The sequence below is a fragment of the Oreochromis niloticus genome, linkage group LG15 (genome assembly GCF_001858045.2).
Source record: "Oreochromis niloticus isolate F11D_XX linkage group LG15, O_niloticus_UMD_NMBU, whole genome shotgun sequence".
Taxonomy (NCBI): Eukaryota; Metazoa; Chordata; class Actinopteri; order Cichliformes; family Cichlidae; genus Oreochromis; species Oreochromis niloticus.
The window spans coordinates 33,887,897-33,912,567 of record NC_031980.2 but is presented as its reverse complement, the minus strand read 5'-3'; the positions used below and the strand labels follow the sequence as shown (position 1 = coordinate 33,912,567).

Sequence of the window (24,671 nt, the reverse complement as noted above, 5' to 3'; positions counted from 1 at the left end):
ACAAGGTTTTGTCCCCCTGTGCTACTCATGCCAGTGCAGGGAGAACTCTTAGAGAGGCCAGAATTGAAAAAGGGATGGTGGAGAACCTCTGACGGTGCTATCTGCTGGTTTGGATCCAAAGCCAACATCTGTTTGATTAGGCTGACAAATAAATGTTGGCTATTTTCAGGTTCTTCGCTATCTTCCAGTAGTAGTTCTTCAAGGTCATCAAGACACTTAAGTTTTATGTATTGAGTATCCTTGGATTGATAATCTGTCTCATCTTGAAATTGCCTTTTGGTCCTAAATGTCCTGCGCTGTCCATTGTAGTTGTGTTTTAGGAAATAGTAATCGGTGTACAAGCCAGAGTCTAAAACATGATCTGGTAGCTGCCCCTGTTTCATTCAACAGCTCTCACTCTCACTCATCTGTGAAGGAGGAGGTGCGCGAACCCACCTACTGGAGCCCTGAGGCATTACCAATGGATCAACGCACAATCAACCCAGGCAAAACTTTCACTACTTATCTCCCTCTACATTCCCACTGCATATTTTATTCAAAAACATAGTCAAAACAACAAATAAAACGATAATAAAGGCATGACACGAAATATAAGGAACAGAGATGTACAACTCAAAAACTAATCAAATTTATGATCCACCACAATGACACAAAGAATCATTCCAATGTGTGTGCATGCACTTATTATTATATATATGCACGTATTATTGTTCACACTAAATTTGACCCTAATGAATTTAATATGAGTGAATTAAAGAAAATGTTAGTTTTGGAGAATTTTGAAATTATGAAACTGAGTCATAAAACTTTTTGTGTATTTGTTTATTTTTTCCTTACATACCCTGTCAAGCTTTTCGCTGTATAGTCATGTCATAGGTTTGGGAGCAAACAAGAAATTGATTAAAATGTTCTCTTTTATTTGAACAATCATCAACTTCATATATTCATATTTATTCAAGCAGTGTTTTTATAGCTTTTTTTTAACCCTGGCCTCTCTCCTCACTGGGCTATGGAACATGCAAATACCTTTATGTTTAAATTATAACACCACATTCTAACCTGTCATTTCATTCTATACTCAGCTGACCTGTCAAATGTACAAATATGACTGTGGAATTTGTATAAAATTATACATTTCATTTTTTATGCAAAGTTTTATCAAGATCGCTCTTTTTATCCAGGAGGAAATAAGGAACACATATACGTAAAATCTTTATAGTATAATGATTACCCTTAGAAAAGTGGTCCAAAGGCATAACGTTGCATAATGATATTTCAGTTTAAACATGGAAAAAAAAAAAAAAAAAGGATATTAATCTCACGCAGATTTGGATGTTGAACTGGAGCAATGATGCTGGACAAGACTAGATTTTAGCATCCATGTATACCTGTGCTGTTAGACCAGCAGAAGAATAAAACTACCGGTAGGTCTGATTTTAATTCAACAAAGTCTTATTTTATTATGAGTGCAGTCTTAACCACAGCTCCATGGTTTATTGAACAACATCCTTCAAGATAAAAGGTTTGGATCTTTGCAAAATCAAACCATGTGCATATATTTTTGTAGTACAAGTAGCATTTTTTTTTTTTAAACCAATTCATATAAAGCACTAAATAAAACAAAAAACAAAACTACAACAACCAACAAGATTAAAAACTGTGCCCTGTTAAAGCATGTGTGTTGAGAAGAAACCCCAAATATACAAGTCTCTCCTGAGTGCAAATTTTACAGTACGAGTTATTCAATGTACAAAAGCAATATTGATCCAAACATGACAACAAAATGACTTCATGCAAGAAAGAAAACATGTGGGTAATCAAGACCTTTAACAAAGTGTTGTACCTGAGGTGCTGACTATCGAATCTGCATGTTTGAACTAATAAGAAAAACCAGCAGTAGAATTATTAAATGCCTCTGAAAAAATATATAAAGTAAAGGAGCAAAAACCTGGCACAGCACATCTTTACATCTAGTTACTCCTAATGCTGTTAATCTGCTAATCGTAACGCTATACACATTCTGGTGGCTTAAATGTTTAACAAAACACTTGATTTTTATTAAAATAAATGTAAAGTGCTGAAAAGCAACATTTTTACTAAGCTAGGGAAATCAGTTTGAATATTTTAACAACAGCTACCTTTATAGAACATTAGAAGTAAGACAAATTAGAGGAACTACTGCTCTGGTGTGCAGATGGTTGTGTAAATACAGCTTGTAGATAGCTATACTGCAGTTTTCTTGTTACCAGTCTGTAAAAGAGCATGTGATACGACAAATAAAGACTATACCCAGTGCGGGCCGCTGTTGGACTCCACACCTGGAGCGAGGGCGTACACAATCTTGCTCACAACTCGATGTCTAACAGTACTGTGAGTGGCAGCTCTCTCTCTGGCTGAGTTTTCTTCTTCTGTATCCTTTTCAAAACTAGCTGAACTTCTGCTCTCTCCCTCCTCCTGCTGGTTCAAGAGAGAGGACAAGGACTCCAGGACCAAGTGGAGCTCATCTCGTGCAGACATTACGGTCTGAAGACAGGGAAGCTGCAGGGTCGGGGCCCCAATTCCATCCTTGGAAAGGCCGGTGATCAGCTCGTCAACAGCCTTGGCAGAAGAGGAGATCGTATCTCTGCAGCTTTTGAAGTCTTTTCCTAGGAGGAGAGCAGCAGGGACAGACTAGTCAACAATCCTTAAATCTACCAACACTGCTGCCACTAAACTATCAGAAAATAATCTGGAAGAGCTAGCATTGGCCTTTGCCCATCAAGGAAGTACATTAGTGTAAGTGTCTGACACTGTGAATCAAAAACTTTACCATGTAAGGCTGTAGACAGAGATGAATGCAACTGTCTAATGGCTTGGTTCAGCTGGAACAGTTTGGTTGATGTCGTCCTCAGTTTCTGCAAAAGTGAAGCCAAGGCGTCCTCCTCCCCTTCCTCTACCTCCTGTGGTTCCGATTCCCTCTCCTGTTTGCAGACATTAGTACATACACATAATGACAACAAGACTGCAAACAAACAGGACATGCTTGTAAGGCAAGCCACAACTTCATCTGTTAAATTACATACAAAACACAACAAAGATCCTATCATAATGTGTATAAATGTACTATTAACTAAATGCAAAAGTTTTGACTCCTGTATTTTGCTTAAGTTATATTTTAAAGGGTGAGCAGAATACATTTTACACAAAAAGTGAAATAAAAGAATTGCAGCCAGTGTCTGAATCACTATAAGCCGAAAATATTTTGGGTTCAAGCCTCTGTTACATTTACCAATAGTGAGAAAAACACCCTGAAAGTAGCTTTTGGAGGATATAACTCAGTTTTATTTGACTACAATAACACTGTGGACAGCATAAAGCCCAGCTGCCTACATGTGTCATGTATTGGTTTGAAAAGGTAAAAAGGGCAAAATAAAACCTGCTACTTTGTGTGGCTAAGATAAGGACAAACAAGCCTGTTAGCTGTGACTTATGCCCCTTCATTCAACACATTCATTACGCGGACGATCACCGAGGGATGACCGCAGAGAGATAAGCTTACGGCACACTGAGCTTTACGGGAGCAATAAAGGCTGAGTGGCATCTTTAACGGGGCTGTTGTGGCAGCGAGTCTTAATCCGTAACATTTAAGCCTGTGTCAAGACGGAGGATTGTTTTTAACCTTTACCTACAGGATGCTCAGCTGAGCGTGCACTGTTGTCTTTTTGCTCTGGTTAAACCAAAACAAGTGCCAGGACTTTTGTAATGAAGCTCCACAAAGCAGATAACTAATGCCATTTCTTCCCTCCCCCAATTTTGAAACATATTTTTTAAGTCTATGATTACATTCTTAATTAAAAAAAATATGAACATAATGAAACAATAGAGGCTTAAAAAAAAAAAAAAAGCTGCATTATGTTGTAGATCTGATTGTGAAAAAAATTGAAGGGTTTAGAGAAGGGGTGTCAAACATAAGGCCTGGGGGCAAGAATCGGCCCAGCGAAGACCTGAATCTGGCCCACTAGAGAGCTTTAGAAAAAAATATGAAGGAGTATGTAGATTTTCAACTTCTAACTGCATTTTCTTTTCTTAGGTTTTACAGCTTTTCCTATCCTAGCCATAAAGTCATTAGTTAAGAGAAACAATTAAATGACGGGAAAATTACAGTTTTTCCACTTTTGGTGCACTTGCAGTAAACTAAAAAACAAACATTTATAATTACAGGACAGTCTGTGCAGTGAAAAGGAGTTTGACGTCCCTGGTTTAGAGGCTACAGATTGTGGTTTTTAATGGATTCTGTTGATGAAACTTACCGAAATATGGCAGTACATGTAGCTCTCCAGAGCACGAGCTAAATCAAGAGTCTTTGACTTAAGGCTCTGGAGGACCTGCATGTAACAATGACAGGTATCATGGGTAGCAACTCAAAAAACACTTTAAAAAAAACACACCAGGTATAGCATTTCTGTGGTACAAACGAGGACAAAAAGGCACAACATTTTAAATAAGCGAGTGATCTCTTACTGAGCTTCTGGGATAGGACAGTTGAGCCTCTCTCAGCATTTCCCTGGTGATGGTGAGGCTCTCCTCCAAGAGAGATCGGACACCCTTACCAGTTCCCTTCATTAGACATGTGACCACTGAAGGCTAATGATTAAAAAAAAAAACAAACAAACAAACGGGACACAAATGACTTTTTATGACCACATTATTCCAGTCAGTTACCAGAGCTACAAAGAATGACAGATTTCAGATTGTTTGAAAATTAAAAATTAACCTTTCACCCTTTGAAGATTAATGGGCAGCAACAATTTGTGTGTGTGTGTGTGTGTGTGTGTGTGTGTGTGTGTGTGTGTGTGTGTGTGTGTGTGTGTGTGTGTGTGTGTGTGTGTGTGTGTGTGGGTGGTGGTATCAGAAGTTGGCCACTGCTTTTCTTCTTAATTCCAGTGGAAGTAATAAGGGTGGATTTGGTTTTTCCACTCACAGCTTCTACATTTCAGCTTATTTTTGTTAAATAAATAATGACAGTGTGTGGTATCATGTTTTATTATTCATATGAAGTTTATGACCTGTTAAGGACCAGATAATTAATTATATCCCAATACATAAAACCTTAGCATTGGTGTACCCTGTTACCATGGCTATACCTTACACTCACATTCATACAGTTAATAGTTTTGATGAGGGGGCATGAGTAGAGTGGACCACAGTGCCCAAACAGAGATCTCCCAGCTAAATTTTTGGTGGTCTTACCTTGCCCATAGTCTGGGTGCCCAGTCCCGTGACATTCAATGACATGCCCGTCACCACCGCCATGTGGCCAAGTGCAAGCAAAGTTGCATCCAGGCACTGACTAGTTTTCCTTCGGGCTTCTTTCACCATCGATGTGATCTCAGATTCGCAACCCTGGATGTGAGGGCGGGAGAGGAATGTTTCACTCAGCATCGAGTCGGCACAAACAAACTGATACACAGGTTCAGTTCAAATTTATTTAATAGTGAATCAATGCAAGCGAGAGAGCACAACAGCCGACAAAGTCTGAAGGGGCAGTAAATAAATTAAAATGCTAGAAAAAATTAAAAGTAAGGATCGAGAGGGGAAAATTGTGTGTTTAGGTGCTGAGACTGGTAAGGAATTTAGATTTAGTTTCCATATATTCATGTTCTGTTTGGGGCTTCAAGGTTGAGAATTCCCTCAGCTTTGCCATTTCCATAGACAGAGCTCAAACAGCTCAGAGCTAAGACCCGTCAATCAATGCTCTGCATTTTGATTAGCCACCCCGTCTCCAAACTACGCAAAATTGAAAATCATTTGTCAGCTTAGATTTTGCACTCTTTTTGACTCATTCATATACTGCAAATGCCAGAAAACCCAGACATCATGTCAATGCATAGCCTTTAACTTAAAAAAAAAAAGGAAAAGAGAAAAAAAAAGGCTATTGATTTGCCTGAACTCAAAATGGGCAGAGTGTAATGATTAGAGAATAATGATACAATCTGCATGTAGGCTGGCTTAGCCTTTTATCGTCACCATGCAGAAACCTCAATTTGAAACTTTGTGTACTGTCACTTTAATGTGTGATACCTTTTTCTTACCTGAATCAACATCTGGAAGAACCCTCCCATCTTCTTGACTTGGCTTTTAAGTTCCTCGGCAATCGTGTAGAGCAGACCGGAGGAGGGTTTAACACTGGCCAGCCACTGCATGGTTACAAACACTGCATTCTCTAAGGCTGTCGTGGCCTTCACCAACTCAGTTTGTGCCACCAAATTACCCACAAACACTGCAGAAAAAAAAAAAAGACTCCACCAAAAAGCACCACAATAAAAGTTTGTGCCCAATAAACACCAGGCCACCTTTATGAATGTGGCCCGGTCATACGTGCCTTTTGGCTCAGCTCTTACCTTGGCAGAGGATGAATATCCACAAATTATTCTTCTAATCATTACCTATCCATCAGTAGCTATTGATTTACTAATGTATAATGAAGTTGACTGGAACTCACCACTGTCCTGGCTGTCATCATCCAGACTGTCGTATAGGTCAGATATAGTTTGGACGGCCACGTAGACCAGGTTTAGATCTGAGATTAACCGATCTGCCATGCTCTCCTCAGACCCTGTAGAACTACGCAGACGAGCCAGTGACTGGCCAACTAGCTCCTTGCAGATGCCAGGCATCCCAGGGTCTGAGATGCTGGAATGGAGGGAGGGGGATTTGGTCACACCCATTAACCCTGGGTCAGACATAGAGAAGAGTGGGTGATGATCATTTGTCACAAAAATCAAATGTAGTCGAGTGTTTAACAGCTGTAGCACTGAATGCTGCATGCAGGTCTGAAAATTTATATTTATGTAACAATGTCGCATTTTAGAAAGACAACAAGAGGCAGTTTTTTGCCACTCAATTCCACAGACATTTGCCTTAAAATATTTAACGCCGTGTTCTTTAATGTATATTTTCTTGTGTGTCTTACCAGCAGACTGTGAGGAGCCACTGTGGAGGCTCTGAATGGGATGCACCCGGATCTCGTAGAGACGCCCTGAGATCCTTTTGCTCTTCAGCAAACTCCTGCTTCTAAAGCCAAACCAACCAGAAACCCACTTGGTACTGCTGCCAACGTTCAACATTTATACTGACTTTTTCTTTAGACACAGGAGAATAAACTTTACTTGCAGGAGAAACCCAGAGGTGGAAAGGTCAGTAAATAGAGATGATTGTTTAGGCAAAGGTTTAATGGAGTAAAAGAGCAATATGGTGGAGCCACAGAGCCTGTGCAGTGTTTCATTTGGCTGTGCCTGGTGGTAGTTTGGGGACACCAGGACTGAATAACCACAATGTGAGGGGGAAAATGTTCTGCATGCACAGCAGGTGCTGTGTGTGTGTCCACCATACCGCTTTCAAACAAACACCTTGGCCTGACCTGCATGCATGTGAAAATTAGTGAACACAAGAAATACACCAAAGAGGGGAATCTTCTTTGGGCAGAAAGTTTTCAGGAAAAGAGAGAAATCAGTACTGTTTAACTACCAAGAAATATGTGCCAGGTTGTAAATCACAATGTTGGAAACTGGGAGGACTGTGAAAATAACTCAAGTATTCCAAATTTACTTGAAGTATTTATCATCACTCAACTTTCCACATACGAAAAGTAAAACATTTTTTAAAAAAGGGATCTGTTTTTGTGGCACGCTTTGTGTCCACTTGTTCCCTTACAGAGAGCGGGTCAATGCAAATCAGTGCAAAAATGCTCACTTCTATTTTTTCCTTCCTAAAAGCTGTGATAAAGATGAAATGTAAAGTACATGCACACACACACACACACACACACCCTTCCCTCAGGGACAAGCAGTGTTTTTGAAAACTTTCCTGCCTCCATATTTCAAGCAATTGATCAAGAATACCTATTAATTCCCTGAAAGATGCTAGGAAGAAGGATTTATGAATAGGAGGAGCTGGATAATTACCTTCGTCGAGAAAAGGAGGAGGCAGAGGAAGAGGAGGCTGATATATCTTGCTCCCACTCATCATCGGGGTCGTAAAACACATTGTCATCTTTAGAGCTGGAATCCCCCTGTGGTGAATAAACTCCTGATGACATGTCCACTCTCATTTACTCAGCTTAATGAGAAAAGCATCGCAAAGTGAGGCAGCATCCCTCTGTCAGGCATAAAACAATCCATTCTGGACTATAAATGAGGTCAAACACTTAGGAAATTTGCAAGTGACTGGAGCTGATGTCAGGCTCTGAATTTGCAAAACAAGGAAGAGAGAGCCGTGCAGGCTGAACAGGTGTGCTTTGTCTTACTAGAAAACAAGTTCATCTGAGAAAGACATGATAGTAAAAAAAGGTTATGAATTTGAATGCAGAATTGATCCCAGACTTACCCGTTCGAGCTCCCTCATGGCAGCAATGTTATTTTGGAACTTTTCCAGACACCAGAAAGTGGTAATTCCCAGCTTTGTGTTTTGAACTCGCACCTGTAGCACACCACTGCACTTCTCACTCTCCGAGCTCTCGTGTCTAAAACGGAGAGTAAACTCAATAAAAATAATAAGGTCAGAGGTTCACAGCAGCCACATGTTCATTTACAGCTGTATTTTTGGCTGTGGTGACCCCTAAAGGGAGTAGCTAAATACAAAGAAGACTGGAAATAAGTTTACATGCTTTTACTTTTGAAATGCCAATTTTTGTGTTTACATGATGCATAATAAAAAAAATATATGCGATTTTTGCCCATCCTTTCTTTCCTACCTGCTGAACACTGTGTGTTTCTTCAGTTTAGCACTGATTTTATTGGCTTCCTCAATCATCAAGGACAACTTCATGGCATCCCACTGTGGAGAGACTGCAACAGAGAAATGAAACATTACCTTCAACTAACAGCCCAGAGTTAAATATCATTTGGCTCAGATGATCTTTACTTAGCAGTACAAGATAGTACACAGCAGGGATTCACTGTAAAAAGGAACAGTTAAAATAAGCTACTCACTGGCTATTGCACTCATTTTCAACAACATTTCTCAAAGACCTTATAAGGAATTACAGTAAGATGCAGGTCGCTGTGCTCTACATTCTGCCGATTAGGGTTGAGAGGCTCATAAATTCTGACATTAAATCCATTCATCTAATATGATGATTGTACAAACAAATGAACAGAATGAGAGGGCAGCATAATGGTCAGACTCTCCAACACTCCTTACCTTACCAAAAAGTCATTTTAAGGCAACATTGACTCGAGTCAAATAAAACAATTGGATATAAAAGGAGCATCTTAGAGGGGCGGTTTCTCAGAAAATAAGATGGGCAGAGGTTCAACTATCTGCTCCTGTGTCTAATGTTTGTAAAACAAACAAATATACTATCATTATAAGACTCCAGGAACCTGAAGAAATCTGTGCACAAGGGACAAGGCCAAAGATTAATACTGAACACCTGTGATCTTCAGGCCTTCAGGCAGCACTGCATTAAAAACAGGCATGATTCAGTCATGGAAATCATTGTCTGTAAACACTGTATGCTGGGTCAAAGAAGACGCTAACGGCACTGGGCCAAAGCTCTTCTAAAATGGTCCGGAGCAAAGTGGAAAACTGTCCCGTGGTTAGACAAATTGAAATTTGAAGTTCTTTTAGACAAACATGGAAACCATGTTCCCCAGTCTAAAGAGGAGACGGACCATCTGGCTAGTCATCACCGCCCAGTTGAAAAGCCTGCATCTCTGATAACATGGAGGTCCATTAGTGCTTTACATATTTACTAAGGATTATATATGTCTTCGGTGTACGTTGATATAGTGGCAAACAGCTTTTCTCTAATGCTTCTGCTGGTCAGGACAACTCTGCTTACACGATGTGATCCTTACTCCCAGGCACGTTCAGTGGCGACTTAACTTACCATGTTGGGGTGTATGGTTTTGCCTTAAAGCTCTTTTCTTCTGAATCTCCTCCAGCTCCATGCCGATCTTTTTCTTTTCCGCCTCCAGGGCCTCGACAATCCTCGCTTGGCGCACACGATGCTCTTCCATAGCCTTGAGTGAGTCATGGTAATGTAAACAACATTAAAAACCATCAGGGTAAAACATTCCGCCTGAAGCCAAGCTCCACGGTGGCTCGAAACGCATCCCAAATGGTTAAACATAAAGCCCAGAGTCAGCATATTTGCTAATGCTCATTCATAACATCAGAAAACATGAGGATGAGCAAACGAAAGGGGGGTGATGTAATTAATGAATATAGATTTCCTGTATACCTACTTCCAGAAAAGCGAGAAGCTGACTGCTTAAAATATCGCACATTTCGCCCACCTACCCACCCACCTACAGTCAGAGGGGAAATAAAAGAAAAGGCAACGGTCTCTTTGTGGAAAAACTGACGGTACGGCGGTCACATTCCTGAGCTATTTTCACTTTTATCCATAAAAAAATGCCATCAAAAAGTGATTGTTCATGTCCTGTTTAATTTTGCCCAATTCCCCTGCAAGGCCGTCTCCACCTGCACCTGAGATCCAAAGGGTTGCAAACACACAGAACCTTCACACAGGAGGCTTCCCATAAAGGCCGACCGGCCAAATGTAAATTGGGTATTCTTTTTTTTTCTTTTTTTTTTAAACAGGTGCACAAATCAAAATAATCGAGCCCATTCTTTTTTTGTTGTTTCCTCAATTTAATCAAGAATCCTAACCTGGGTCTCCATGTGGATACGGAGACGTTTCCTCTGGACATCCACCTCCTGCTCCAACTCCAGCTTGGCAATTTTGAGCTCTGCCATCTGGCTGGCAACCCTCTGCTGCTCCAACTCCTGTTGGTGCTTCCGCTCATTCTCCTCATTCTGAAGGAACGAAATGCTGGCATTTATCTGTAGTTTGCATGATCTGACAGGGTATGAGAGTGTGCAAAACTCTACTATGCTTAAAGGTTCTTTAAAAATGCACAAGTGTTAAGAAAATACACCTAACAATTTCAATTTGAGGTTTTAGTTTACAATATTACAGTAAATAAAAATTACACACTGTCAATAATCTTATACAGGGCTACAGTGATAAATGACTGATAATATCATCCAACTGGCCTATTTCTAGATTTTAAAAAAAGAAAAACAAGAAGAGAAAGTCTCGGATACCAGCTCTCTCTCCAAGGCTCGGATCTTTTCTTCATAGAGCGCCTTCTGGTCAGAAAGCTCTTTCTGAGCCACTTCTTTTGCCATCTGGATTCCTTGCATCATCTCCTGCTTTGCTTTAAGATGGGCTTCTTCAATTTCTGCCTCAAGCCTGAGAAACACAAAAATGAGAATTCAGGTTTTGATAGTATGGAATTACATTTTATCAGAAAAGCCTCCGTCTGGCCGGTTTTCCCTCCACTCACAGCACTCTTTGAGCTGCAAGGAGCTCGTTTTTAGCAAATTCGAAATCTTTATGACCGTCGCCTTCGCCTGTCCAGCATGACGCTCTCTTCCCAGACTGCACCTCTGCTGGGTGATTAAATCGGAAGTAGTGATCGCCTCCAAGAATCACCCTGTCGCCCTAGAAGCCGGACAAAAGACACAGATCCAGAGAGAATCATTTATGAAACCCTTTGGGCCTTGCGTGGACAGACCATTGTGTTTGATTTACAGTGAGTAACAGAGGGAACAGATAGAAGGACACAAAAGTTAGAACTTGCTGCTTTACTTACATGGTGTAGGACTGTGGATTCAGAGAGGAGGTTCCCATTAACAAAAGTCTTGGCGTTTTCCATTGGAATGATGCTGACGGTACTGTGTATGTTGGATATAACACTGAAAAAAAAATATAAGGAAATATAAACTATTTTAAGTTAAATGCAAAGAAAAGGAAGAGGCCAAAGAAAGAGGCCAAATATCTTAGTAGAATTTATATTTGTATGGGTGTAGTCCCAGAACTCTCAGTTAGTTGGAGTTTAGGGTGGGGGTAGGGGTTAGGGTGGTTACATCCAGCCATAATATCTCTTGAAGCAGCTATTCCACCTGACTGAACAATGTGGTACTGTTTTCACACCCCTCTGAGGAGTTGGCCTCACCAGTGCTGGTCAGCAATGAGGGCGCCAGTCAGCTGGATATCATGGCTGGAGTTGGACTTGAGCTTGCCCACCGTGGTGCGACCCTCTTTGATCATGTAGAGAAGCATCTCAGACAACTGAGGGTCCTCGTTCAGATTCACAAGGTTGGGAAGACGGTTGTCCACTTTGAAGGTCACTCCTGCTTTCTGATCACACAGACCAAAAATTATTTATAGAGGGGGGGTTTCATCTCTTTCGTTTTCAGCTTCTTCTTTAACATTAGCATTTGAACACAAGCATGGTGGGTGCAGGATGTTAGAGAGAGTAAACTAATAAAATGAAGGTTACACCGAAAAAAGAAATTACCTGCAACTCTTTGGTCTCTTCACGCTTGCGAATTTCTGCTTGCTCAAGTTTCTCCCTCCACGCCCTGCCGGAAAATTTGAAAAAAATATTTATAACTAAAAGCAAAAATGACACAAGAACAAATTCTACCACTAACATCACCCACTGCTAAGTAAACCCCAAGTCATATATTAATATCAGCATTTATAATGGCCGATAAATGAAAAAGTTTTAAAGAAGAGATGGGAGAAACACCCTTCAACCAAGTTAAGAGGGTTGACGTTGCATAGTTCATCCACCAGAGGGCACTCTGCAGCTTTCCAGAAGAGAACAAGTGTTTGGAAAGCAGCAAAAATAACCAGCTGATCAAAGCAGAGCATAATTTCCATCATTTCCTTCGGGATTAATAAAGTACTTCTGATTCTGATAAATGAGTAGCGCACAACTTGCTGTGGTAATAAATCCCAATTATACTGAAAGAGCATTGTCATATTATCTAAATAACCACACATAAATATTTTATTTAAAAATTCTATATTAGTTGGGCTCTACTTCCACGTCTTTGTACTGCTAAAAATGTCCAATTTTTATTTCTAATATCAGAATGTTGAATGTTTTAGCCTAATAAAATATACACTGGAAAGAATTAAATCTTTCTGTTATTAGAACTCAATAACAAACTGTACGTATCAAGACTGCGCAAATACACAGAAACATATAGATCACTGTAAATATACTATGACTTTGTGTAAGTATGAAGAATAACTTTGAAATTAGCTTTCATTTGACCCCCTCCACTGCAAAAAGAGGACCGTTCATTTGAGGATTCAGCAGGATTATAGCAGTAATGCTGACCGATTGGCCTCAATCATTTCCCTCTCTTGCTGACAGAGTTTATTCTTCAAGGTGGCGATCTCCTGCTGGAAGAGCCTCACTCTCTCTGGTTCAACGCCCTGGGAGCTCATCTGGGCCGCTCGCAGCTTCTCCACCTCTGCCTTCAGCTCTGAAACACAAAAAGTTCATCCAGATTGTTTCCTACTGAGAAAACTGTTGCAGCAAGATTGTGTAAACGTGCAGGGACGATGCCACTTTAAAGAGGGATAATCAGATTTGGTCAGAACTACTCGGCACTGTCCCTCAGTGAAGTTGACTCGCTGAGCAGCATTGACCTGGTTTGTCGGTCCGAGTCATATTCACTTTGAGCGTCTCCCGCTGACAGGCATCGTGAATGAAATCCACAGCAAGAGCTCCCCTTAGTGCTAAAAACGTCAAACAGCAGCGCTATCATCTTATGAAAAATAAAACTTGCATGACAGTTAGCCGCCATGTGCAACTGACAGTGCATAAATATGGCCTGGAGGCAAGGTTAGGGCCAGGCTTTAATTTCAACTGGATAGCGCAAGAGCTGGTGATGGATAAACGGGCCGACAGACGGGAGGGTGAGTGGTAAAGGAGGAGAGGGAACGCGATCGGGAGCGAGCGCTTTTCTCTCTCCAGTAAAAAACAGGAACACATTCACATATAAAGAGAAACACAGGGATGAACAAAAGAGAGAGGGGAAAAAGCCTGATGAAGGAGGAGCTGAAGGACAGACATGAAAATATTTATATGTGTGCGTGAGAGAGTTCTTCCAGTCCACAAACTACTCTGTGGTTTTGGTTGTAAATAAGATACAGGTGTGGCTTTGTGTGTTGAAAGGCAGATGTTCAGGTTTACAAAGAACTACAGGGGAAAAAAAGGAAACAGAATCGCTCATATAAAAATGATTTTCCCTCCCTCTCTTTTTTAGTTTATAAGGTGACCAAGGATTTGTCCAGCCTCACATGTCAAACCAACACAGTAAGTGTGCCTCGAGAAAAAAAATGACTGAAACCCTGCTTTAGACATAAGGCTTATATATAGGTACCTTTTGTCTACAGTATACAAATTCTTAAGCACGTATGTTATGGATGTCTGACCTCTGATGAGCTTGGCATTGGTGTCCTCATTGACCTTGGCCACATTTATGATTGTGCGGGCTTGCTGGGCATATCGTAGAGTGCTCAGGCTCTCCTCCACGTTGCTGCCCGCCGGGCTCAGCGTAGCAATCATGGCCGTCTTAGAGTTACCGCCGAGGCTCTCCTTCAACAGCCTGTGGGTGTCAATTAGAGGAGAACCGTCTCTGCGATTGCTGACAAACAAACAAATACAAATAAAGAAATTGTGCACAAGCACACTGTTCCCTCACCATGTAAGGACAGAGTCTCTGTACGGTATGAAGACTTTCTTCTTGGTCAGCGCTTGTTCTGATAAGGCAGAGATGACCTTTCCGAGCGTTAGCAGTGATTTGTTGATGCTGGCGCCTTCCTATAAAGACACAATTTTGCATAAAAAAAATAAATGAACAGGCCAACAATGCAAAGAAACCAGAGCCTTCTGAGACAAGAGACTGTACTCTGATTTGTGAATGATAAAAATTATATACCGTGGTTCACCTAAAAATCTCCAACAAGCAATGATTAACTGCTTAATGACTTAACCACAGATGGTAGTTAACATGTACTCACCCTGAGTCGGTCTCCACTGGTCTGGGCAGAGCGACAGCGTTCGCTGCCTGCCAGATCGATCAAGTTGATCCTGCTGGTGATACTGTGGTCATGTTCCTCTCCTTCCACAAGCTCAGTCTGCACACACAAACACAAATGGATTCACAGGCACTTAATGTAAGCACGATTCATCCACTCCCCCCGTATTAACGTTGTATTCTTTTTACGTAAAAACTCAAAGAGGGAAAAGAGGTGTAAATACACAGTGAAGAGTCCATACCTTAGTCTGGGTCATGACCAAGGTGAAGACAGAGTGAGATCTGGAGCTCTTGTCATTCATTCCTGTGGCCGCCGTGGCTCTCTGCTTATTCCCGAGCTCCAGCCAGCCCTAAAGAAGAAGGAAAAAGTACTTTAAATTATTATTGATTCTCTGTGTGAAATCTCACTTGAAGATATTCATTTCCATGACAACCCTCTTAGATTCGGTTAACAGGCTTTTTGTCTGCTTGACACTAAAGACCTAGCTTGTTCTTGAAAGCACCCACTAACAGGAGAGTATAAAAAGACAACTGGTTCATCTTACCTGAACATCATTGTAAGAGCGCACCACATTCCTGTGAAGAAATAGCAAGCTGAGCAATTCTGAAAAACATACCATGCAAGAATGTTCAAGCTTTCAGCGAATAAAGAGAGAAAGACGGGATTTTCTTACGCTGAGAGCTCAGCGACATAAGGCCCGTGGATCGGATGCTCTCTCACCCTCAGCTGGAAAACAAATCCAAACAAAGGTTTTCTACATTTTTCCCCCGGGGTAAGTCAACCACAGTGGCAAGTTAGAGATAAAAACACGTGCCAGGGATGAGTGTCACTCAACAGCAAACTACTCACGGGCATCCTCCTCTGGTTTGGTTCTTCTCTGGTCACCAGCAGGTCATGGATCTTCTCATTGTACACTTCAAAGTAGCTCATCTCTACATGACATTTGACCTGAGATTCAAAAGGGACCCAAACAGATCATTTAATTATTTTTCAGATAAAAATGAAATTGGAATAGAAATGTAAAAAAAAACAAAAACAAAAAGAGAGCTTACCTCTTCACTTTTTATTGAGGCCAGTTTGGAAAAAAGCTCGTGGCAGAATTTTGGGATCACCCCTACCTCCTCCTCAAAACCCATCATCCTGCAAAACAATCAGTCTTAACACATCAAAGTGACAGATTACAGTACAAAAGTAAAAAAAACAACAACAACAAAAAACAAAAAAAACATGACCACATAAGTGAGAACACTGATGTAAATGAAAAGTGAGTCCACTCACGTGTATGATTTACCAGAACCTGTCTGGCCATAGGCAAACAGGCAGGTGTTAAATCCTTCAAAGGCCCTCAGCAGCAGAGGCTTGGCCAGCGTCTCATACACGGTCTGCTGGCAGGCAAAGTTGGAGTCGCTGGCATCCACTGAGCAGAAAGAGAAGTCGTAGGTGAAGGAGTAGCTCTGCCTGGACTCTGGATGCTGGACAACAGTCTCCTGGCCATTCATGAAGATGACCTGTGAGGACTTCTCAGCTTTCTCCCTGTAATAGAGCAGAACACAAAACTTCAGAAATGTGTTGTTTCTCTTTCTTTAAACAAGTAGCATGCCAGTGTTTTATACACAGATTTTCCAGAACCAGACTTTAATATACTGACACGGGGGCCTGCTTCTCAGTCACCCAGCAGTTAAACACTAACCTGGCACTGAAGGGGCGAACACGCACAGCCACGGTAACAGCACTGTTTTCCATTTTAAGCAAGTCCTGCTGCTTCAGACCCTCACTGGTACTGGGCAGGATCTGTTCAGGAGGAGCAGGATCGGATGTCCTGACCTGGGTCACGTCTCCCTTTTGGTTCGAGGTGTTTGTCTTTATCACCTGCAGCGTCGTGTCAGGTCTTCGCACACCTGAGGTCGTCTTGCTGATCCGAGGAGCCGAGACGGGTTTAGTGTTTTCGGCTTGCTGTGCTCGGGGTTTGGGCCTTTCCAGACTGGCAGATTTGACCAACACTGGCTTGGGAGCTTCTTTTCCTGCCAGTCTCTCAAACACGTCTCGTTTGGCAGCGATTCTCTCAAACGGGGTCTTTCTGGTCGGCGTTTTAAATGTCTGGGTCTCGTCTGTGTTTCTACTTGAAGATGAAGAAGAGGAGGAGGTCTTGTTCTGTGCAAACCTCCCTTGTGTTTGCACATGAGTCGCAGTTTCTCTTAAGCTCGTAGACCTGAATAAACCAGGTGTCCTCCCGTTTGGTTCACTGAGAACTTTGGGAGTTGACTGCAGGCCACCAGGCTGTCCACGTCCGCTCTTGTCCATGGAGGGAGTCCTGGTCCTGCGCTGCAGAGTCAGTCTCTTCTCCGGAGCTGCTGTGGTGCTTTGGCTACTGTCTGTCATCGTTTGTTCCGCCGTTTCGGCCCCGGTCTTCCTCCTTGACCGTCTTTGTAGGGTGAGCCGAGCTCGGTAAGGGGTCTGCTGCCCGCTGCCGCTCTTTGACAGGGCAGAGACGACATACGTCCTGTTCACCGGGCGGCTTTTATCTGATGACCTGCTGTCTTCACATGCAGACTCCCCTGATGCGGTCACACTTTTGCCCAGCGTCGTGTCGGCTATCTTTCGCTCTCGGCCGGGTGTCCTGGACGTTGATGTTGACAGCAGATTGTCGTAATAAGCGGTGTGTTTCCTCGCTTGCACGCTAAATAACGACATGGCTGTGGACTGTTAGAAACCTAAACGGTGTAATTACGAGAGAGGCGAATTAACGGCAGATGCACTTTACACGAACAACTACATTTAAAAACCACGTAAATCGGACGTAAATATGACTCCATATGTTAGTTAAAGGAAAATAAAAATCCATTCGAATAAATTATTACTTGCACTTGCGAAAAAAAAAACTTCTTTTGTTTATGTTCTCCTCCTCGCTTCCGCCTCTACCCGCTTCAATTTCAAATCGTCACCGTCACTGGCAGCTGATTGGCTGGATTCTCTGAAAGTGCTACGTCACGTCATGGTCGCGGCCTGTAGGCACTTTATGATACCGCTAGATGGCAGCACAATACCGAGCCACAATAAATAAACTGTGACCGATAGTCATCTCAGAGATTGCGTACCAGTGGAAAAAATGTGCTAGTCATAAGCTCCCATCTAAATTTAGTCCTTTACCGTTAAAATAAACGAAATGTCTCAAACTCCCTAAATCTACTGAGGAAGGGAGTGAGATATAAATAAAACCTCCAGAGAAACTTTGAGAAAAAATTACCTTCTAGTTGGAATAATAAATGAGAATAAAATCAGACTGATTAAAGTTTGTACAAAAGGCAGGGTGCGTTCAATGCCTTGCTCAAAGGCATCTGGACCTTGGTTCAAGTCTGGATTAATGAGGATTGTTATTCTTCTTTCAGTGCCCCTTTCATGCTCCTCTCACTGTGTGCCACTAGTGCCAGTTCTAAGCCCGGAAAAATGTGGAAGATTGTGTGGAGCATTTCTCTTTTTGATTAAGTCACTTTGCACTAACCATACAAAACACAGATCTAAAAAAACAGATATAGAAAACACATTTCATGTATTTATTTATAAACAAAATATACAAATTAAACATTTACAAGTTACACAATAAATAAGCAACTTTTCATGAAAGACTGGAAGAAGTTGCTACTTCTTGCGACGGTCATGTTTCTTTATGATGTCCAGGAGGTTATTTGTGGTAACCAGTGAATCCTCGTGGTCCTTCTTGTTTCTCTGCTTTTCCCTCCTTTGCTGTTCGTGGAGGTGCGGTGAGTTTAAGAGCTGAGGGGGCAAAATGGAGCCAGTGGGTTTGACTCGATTCACCACCTCCAGGAACAGCCGTTTGTTGTTGTTGTTGAGAAGAGTGATGGCTGTTCCTCTGTGTCCCAGCCGACCTGCTCTGCCCACCTAGATGGGGAAAAAAGGTAATATTAGATTAGCTGTCGTAATTGAAAGGTTTTCCTAATGAAACTACAAAAAAGTGATACTAAGCAGTGCTGACTAACCTGATGGACATACTCATCCATTGTGTTTGGCATATCAAAGTTAACCACCAGTCTGACATTGACCAGGTCCAGCCCTCTGCCCAGAACACCTGTACTGATCACTACCTCAAAGTCACCATCCAGAAGACCCTGAAGAGAAAACCACAATTAGAAGTCTGTATGTACCATATACAGCAGACATTAATAATGAACTGCATTTACTGGCAAGCCTATTTTTATAAGCATGTAGTTCCCATAATTATATTTTACACACAGCAGAGATAACAAACCGAGGTGTCCATAAAATAATTCAGCATATTTATGTCTGATATAATCAGCCAGTAAAATTACATACTCTAAAAGTGGGACTCTGGGATTATAAATCACTTTGACTCCTAATAATTTAGATTTATTCTGGATTGTTTCAGGCCTTGTCTGACTGTATCAATAAATCCACACCTCTTCAGTCACCTGTTAAGAAGGTGTCAGTATTTAAGAACTAAAGCACATAAATGGAAAAACAGTGTTTTTTTCTGCATTGTGTCTCTTTGCATTGGACATGCAGACTAAAGCTGGATTCTTGGGGAAAGCCTCAGCTGTGGGTATCTGTCTGTGCTGTTGAAGATAAACACTTTAGGACACCAAACGTGGAAGCATTGTTTGGTTTTTCTTCCCTGTGCATGTTTTCCCACTGGTCTCACCCGGAGGATGCGGTTGCGCTCCCACTGGCTCTTGTCAGAGTGGATTGCCACGGCAGTGAGGCCCGTCACCTTGGCGACTGCCTCGCAGAGCAGATCAGCGCCGAGTTTACTCTCTACAAACACTACCACTGGAGGCTGGTACAGCTTACCATCCTGAAAAGTGAAAAAATTAAAATAGCAGTAAGATATTTTTTTTTTTTTTTACATTTTACATATTTTCTATATAAAATCTTACCAAAAATGCTATATAACTAATACTTTATGTATACTATGTGCCTGTAGAGGCATCTACACATCTGGATACATTCCAGCCCTCCAACAGGTAGCAGTAACTGTAACTTGACAAGTCAGGAAGAAATGCATACTCCCAATCACACCTTCTTAATTTTACTGTTCTTTGGGAGAACTTATTGTAATCTTGAGTCAACTATTATGCACTATGCTGTAAGAGCTGCTATATATGAAGCAACTGCTTTGATTAGTTTTTGAGTCATGTCCATTCCAGTTTTTCCAGGTTTCCTTGTCGTGTCTCATCCAAATCCCAGTTTTGTAGCTCTGCAGTTCCACAATTCACTCACTGCTCGTGAGACAATAGCTTTACACTATGAGTTACTGAGTTATAAGAAAAGAGTCTTATGTTACTCAAACTACGACCTAAGAGCACTTTTCTCCTTCAAGTTAATTAAAGTCGACCATTTCTGTTTTATATAAACAGTGCAAGCTATTGCTGGGATTCCTGGAGTGGTACCATGGCACTGTGCCCACCCGTTTCCTTCAGATAGAGGCCAGAGTGTCCACAGTGGCTGTCTAAATATGGCAGAAGGGGAGGCTGGTTCTTCATTGGACTTTAAAATATTCCCACCAACAATAGCCAGCTGTTAAAATACCAAGCTGGTACCAGTGCGTGTCAAGACTGAGCAGTAAATAAACTGTAACCTAAAACTGATCTAATGAAAAACTTTGTGTTTTTCTTCTAAAGTACTTTCTTGGAGTGCAAAGTCCAATTAGACCTGGTCTGAATTCAAAAACTAAAAATATCTACTGACCAGTAAAAGAAACCATATGCTGGCAGTGGAAGTGTGTTCAGGAATACTCCACTTACAATGAACCTTGTAAGACTTCATGATTTTTAATCTAAAAACTCAAACTTAAGATTGAAAAACATCTCATCTATGACCTACGTTGAGAATCTCAAATAGCTTCTTCTTCTTGGAAGGTTCCTCTACCCAAAGCAGGATCTGTCGGACGTTGGCGCACGGCTGGTTCTTCTCGCCAATAGTGATACGTACAGGGTCACGGACCAACCGGGCGGCCAGCTCCTCCGTGCCGGTGGGGATGGTGGCCGACGCCAGAAGAGTCTGATGTTCTTCTGGGACTTGCTCAAGAACCTCCAGAACCTGCTGTTGGAAGCCCATCTTCAACATAGTGTCCACCTACAGGATGCAGCACAACTTTCATGTTGCAGGACTCTCAAAACTGATTTGAATGATTTCTACACAATGCATAGATGAATACTTTCAAAAGCTGTCATTATGTTGTCTGTTCTAAAATACAACTTTTACATTACTAATCCTTAAAGCTATATAAATTGAATTGAACTGAATTACTTTGTCTTAAAGTGCAGAGTTTTTGTCAATTGTGAATTTCAGTATGTTTGTCCTACCTCGTCAACCACCACAATCTTCACTTTGTCAAGCTTCAGCTCTTTCTGCTTCAAGATTTCGATGAGCCGCCCAGGAGTAGCGATGACAATCTAAAGGAGATTGAGAAATGAACAAAACCATGGCATGGGAGAAATGTACAGCCTCAAGCTTTGACTGCAGCAGGAGGAAATTATTGTTTAAGAAAAATAAAACAGAGACTGTACTTTGATGCTGCTCTTCAGGCGGTGGAGCTGTGGGGGAAGCGGCATGCCTCCGACCAGCAGGGCAGTTCTCATGTTGGGGAGTCCCATCACAAGTTCCTTGGCCTGTCTCTCTATCTGAATGGCCAACTCCCTGGTGGGGGTCAGGATCAGAGCCACAGGGCTGCCCACACTGTGTGCTGATTTCTGAAAGCAGAAGCAATGTTACAGACTGCATGTCACCAAGAGAGGATTTGTGAATTTTTAAATGTAAAATTGTTTGTGTCTTTTTGAGAATACATTTATTCAATTCGACTCTTTTATCTGCAGAGGTCATTGGCAACTACGGAGCAGCTTTTCTGTCAGATACTGGAGTCTAGTGTCTTGCTAAGGGGTAGCTCAGGAGGGCAAACGCTTGATACAAAAGCAGATTCAGTCCAGATTTACATATTTAGATCTGGGCTGTGGTGCTATTTATCCAGGCTGTAGAAATGTCTGCCTCCTCAAATATAATTTAACTTGATGGCATTTGTATGTGACATATTAGCTTAAATACTGTACCTCGAGTGCCCTCACGACCACTGGCAGCAGAAAGGCTACAGTCTTCCCCGATCCTGTGTCTGCACTGGCAATCACATCCCTGCCTGTGAGACCAACAGGGACCATCTGCATCTGGACTGGGGTAGGTGTGTCATACCCGGCCTTTTTCAGGTTACCACTTAATGTGGCAGGGAAGCTGCAGTGCTCAAATTCAACAACAGGTCTTGCGACATCTCTCCCCTGGGTTTCTATGCCCAGCTCCTGTTTAATTCGTTGCACTTGCTCCTCTGTTAGGCCTGATATGAACCGATCTTCCCTGTAGAAGTAGCCCGGTTCACTTTCAACCACCCTACCAGGGTCAGCTGCTGGCTGTTGACTTTGAACAGTCATTTCATCTCTATTTTGGTCCTTTTGCATAAATGCATCTGCCCCAGTCCCCATGCCCATTTGCACTAAATGGCTGGCTTTGCATTCGAGACTGCAAACATCATTATCTGTAGCATCACAGATGTACTCTCCATAGCGACCACACATCACACAGGCAGGTTCTCCTGGCTCAGGCCATCTCTGGTTCTTTTTAAATGATTTCACTGGTTCCTCCTCCTCCTCCTCATCATCATCATCATCATCATCATCATCATCACTGTCATCTGAGAGGGAGCTGTGTCCATCTTCGGGTGCTAAGCTCTCTGCAGCTGCTTGTGTTGTCGCATCTCGTGTTTGGGTGTCTTCACATGCTTCCTCGCTCTGAGCAGGTGTCTCGGAGCCACTTTTGCTATCCTCCTCTTGAACAACTTTGCTTTTCTTAATCACAACTTGAGCCGATCCCTGGGTAGGTCTCTTCACCTTCAGGGCTCGTGGCAGAAACATGTTTAAATACTACCTGTAACCACAACAAAGCAGATGTAAACGCTCAGTTACGCCAAAAGATTTAGGTGACATGTTATGGCAGCAGCTGCAATTACGTTGAGTATGAAGAACCTCCATAGCTCACTTTAAAAAAAATAAAATAAAATAAAACAGGGCCAAATCGACTTTTTCCAAATGTAAGTTTTAAATAACTCTTGCTGCGAAGAAACAAAGTTTTTGAGTATTTTGAAATTACACTTTCTGAGCCACCACTTGGTTGTTACTTACTCACAAAAACAACATTACCTCTTCGCGTCAAATCCTCCGACAGTCGCAAACAGTTCCCGCCGCACACTGATGCCGCAACATTACTTCCTTTGGACGTTGGGAATTGTAGTTCGTGGAGCCGAGTTGCTTTTTCCCCCCTGTTATTTATATCGCTGTCTTTAGCAAAATTGTATTTAAAACATGACGTTTTAAAAATGTGTATCTTTGTCCTAGAATTTTTTTTAAAGTATATTGACCTCTTCTTATTCATTTCATTTTTTTTATTTGTCATATTTTACGTTAAGGGTGCGTTCAGGGTAACAGAGTATGAGTAAAAGTAATAAAAATGCAGCCTATTAAACAAACCCGGGGTGGACATTTTGCAGTGTAGTAAGTTAATGCGTGTTACCGACTATATTGCGGTAAAATATGTTTGTGGGCGGTTGAATCCAAAGAATTAGGATAAAAGTGTTAAAATTCCCAGTGGAGTTTGAAAGCACCGTTCGCACATGCGCGTTGGACAACAAACGTGCAGAGCTAGAGAAAGCCTCAGTGCGGCAGGAAAACCGCATCACGGCACCGAATAGAGGACCGAATGCAAAACACACAGGTTATTCATACAATGACACATGGCCATGAAAGGAAGAAGCCGTCTGCTGCCAAACAACTCAAATAATGGAAATATTGTTGTTTTCATTCCAGTCGACGAGCATTTTTCCCTCCTCTCTGATTTCCAAGGAAACCTAGCTTGTTCAGACGGAGAGCCTTTCAACTGGTAGAAAACAGAATGGATGAAAAACACCAGGAGTAGCGACCCATTGTGTGAACGAGACCGAAAAAGACAAAACAAACCTAGTCCCAAGAGCATTTTATTACTGGAAGGACATACATATCTGTGAATAATCTGCGGAAAGACAGACCATCTCTTCAGTTTCCAGCTGTTTATAGTTTTCCACCAAATTCCAGTACTGGGATGCTTTCGCTTCGTAGGGTTTGAGGGAACAATCAGGGGGTTAAATATGGGTGAAGTTCAGGACGTCAGGGATGTTAAGAAGACGTTCGTTGCTCCAGCAATAAAGTCTTTTGAGCACTATGACTTCTCCCGAGCCAAAATGTGTTGCAGCCTCACATGGTTGGTGGCCAAAGCATACGGGACAGGTAGGTCCATCACCGCACCGACTGCAACAGTTAACCGGACGCAGCACGAGTCTGTTTATGATTTTAATGCTTTTGATTGTTTGTTTTTAATGCATGCTTGTCAGAATCCAAATAAACCCAAAGCAACAAATGTGTAATGGAGATTTATGATTTATTATCAGTCAATTCCCATATGGGCTGGTCCACATGAAAACTGCCATCGTTTTCATTCATTTCTTATGAGGAAAGCAATACGTGTTATACCAAACGAAAGAAAGGTAAAAAAAACAAAAAAACCCCCACTTCCTGTGGTCCCTAATCAAGGGGGGGGGGGGTATTTAATGGAGAATACTTATACAGATATTAAAGTACCTGTTTCAAATGATGTCACCTCCAGGGTGCTGCATCCATGTCAGAACTGCAAAGTAAGTATGGCATGACATCCTGTGACACCTAACGAAGTA

The 24,671-nt window shown here is 41.8% G+C and overlaps 3 protein-coding genes across 9 annotated transcripts in view; 1 reads left to right on the top strand and 2 right to left on the bottom strand.

Moving 5' to 3' along the window:
- Window positions 1-807: 807 nt before the first annotated feature.
- Window positions 808-17,842, bottom strand: kif14 (kinesin family member 14). 2 transcript variants are annotated; one of them, XM_019346264.2, is made up of 30 exons: window positions 17,755-17,839; window positions 16,587-17,607; window positions 16,175-16,429; window positions 15,949-16,036; window positions 15,746-15,844; window positions 15,570-15,622; window positions 15,441-15,471; window positions 15,138-15,245; window positions 14,879-14,995; window positions 14,560-14,678; window positions 14,291-14,463; window positions 13,188-13,335; window positions 12,354-12,417; window positions 12,009-12,193; window positions 11,646-11,748; window positions 11,337-11,494; window positions 11,095-11,242; window positions 10,657-10,803; window positions 9,872-10,004; window positions 8,732-8,825; window positions 8,365-8,500; window positions 7,944-8,050; window positions 6,953-7,053; window positions 6,482-6,712; window positions 6,072-6,259; window positions 5,230-5,382; window positions 4,501-4,623; window positions 4,290-4,364; window positions 2,810-2,960; window positions 808-2,645 (listed from the first exon to the last, which is right to left on the bottom strand). In XM_019346264.2, exons 2-30 carry the CDS (start codon window positions 17,585-17,587, stop codon window positions 2,284-2,286), a joined length of 4,851 nt encoding a protein of 1,616 aa, XP_019201809.1. In that variant the 5' UTR covers window positions 17,588-17,607; window positions 17,755-17,839; the 3' UTR covers window positions 808-2,283. The 2 variants fall into 2 exon arrangements, with proteins under 2 accessions (XP_019201809.1, XP_003449097.1); XM_003449049.5 differs by having other exon boundaries at window positions 16,587-17,842.
- Window positions 17,843-18,426: 584 nt separating this feature from the next.
- On the bottom strand, window positions 18,427-23,251 carry ddx59 (DEAD (Asp-Glu-Ala-Asp) box polypeptide 59). 3 transcript variants are annotated; one of them, XM_005453960.4, is made up of 8 exons: window positions 23,110-23,251; window positions 21,976-22,837; window positions 21,439-21,621; window positions 21,235-21,324; window positions 20,753-21,004; window positions 19,572-19,724; window positions 18,892-19,020; window positions 18,427-18,793 (listed from the first exon to the last, which is right to left on the bottom strand). In XM_005453960.4, the coding sequence occupies exons 2-8, from the start codon at window positions 22,822-22,824 to the stop codon at window positions 18,533-18,535; spliced, it is 1,917 nt and encodes a 638-aa protein (XP_005454017.1). In that variant the 5' UTR covers window positions 22,825-22,837; window positions 23,110-23,251; the 3' UTR covers window positions 18,427-18,532. The 3 variants fall into 3 exon arrangements, with proteins under 3 accessions (XP_005454017.1, XP_005454018.1, XP_025754363.1); XM_005453961.4 differs by having other exon boundaries at window positions 23,092-23,180; XM_025898578.1 differs by having other exon boundaries at window positions 23,096-23,180.
- A 339-nt stretch (window positions 23,252-23,590) lies between these two features.
- The window catches only part of camsap2a (calmodulin regulated spectrin-associated protein family, member 2a), a 41,065-nt gene continuing 39,984 nt past the window's right edge, over window positions 23,591-24,671 (top strand). For all 4 annotated transcript variants that reach the window (XM_013273686.3, XM_005453964.4, XM_005453963.4 and 1 more), the window contains exon 1: window positions 23,591-24,228. In XM_013273686.3, the coding sequence (XP_013129140.1) occupies window positions 24,090-24,228 (139 nt within the window). In that variant the 5' untranslated portion in view covers window positions 23,591-24,089. The remainder of the gene's footprint in view (window positions 24,229-24,671) is intronic.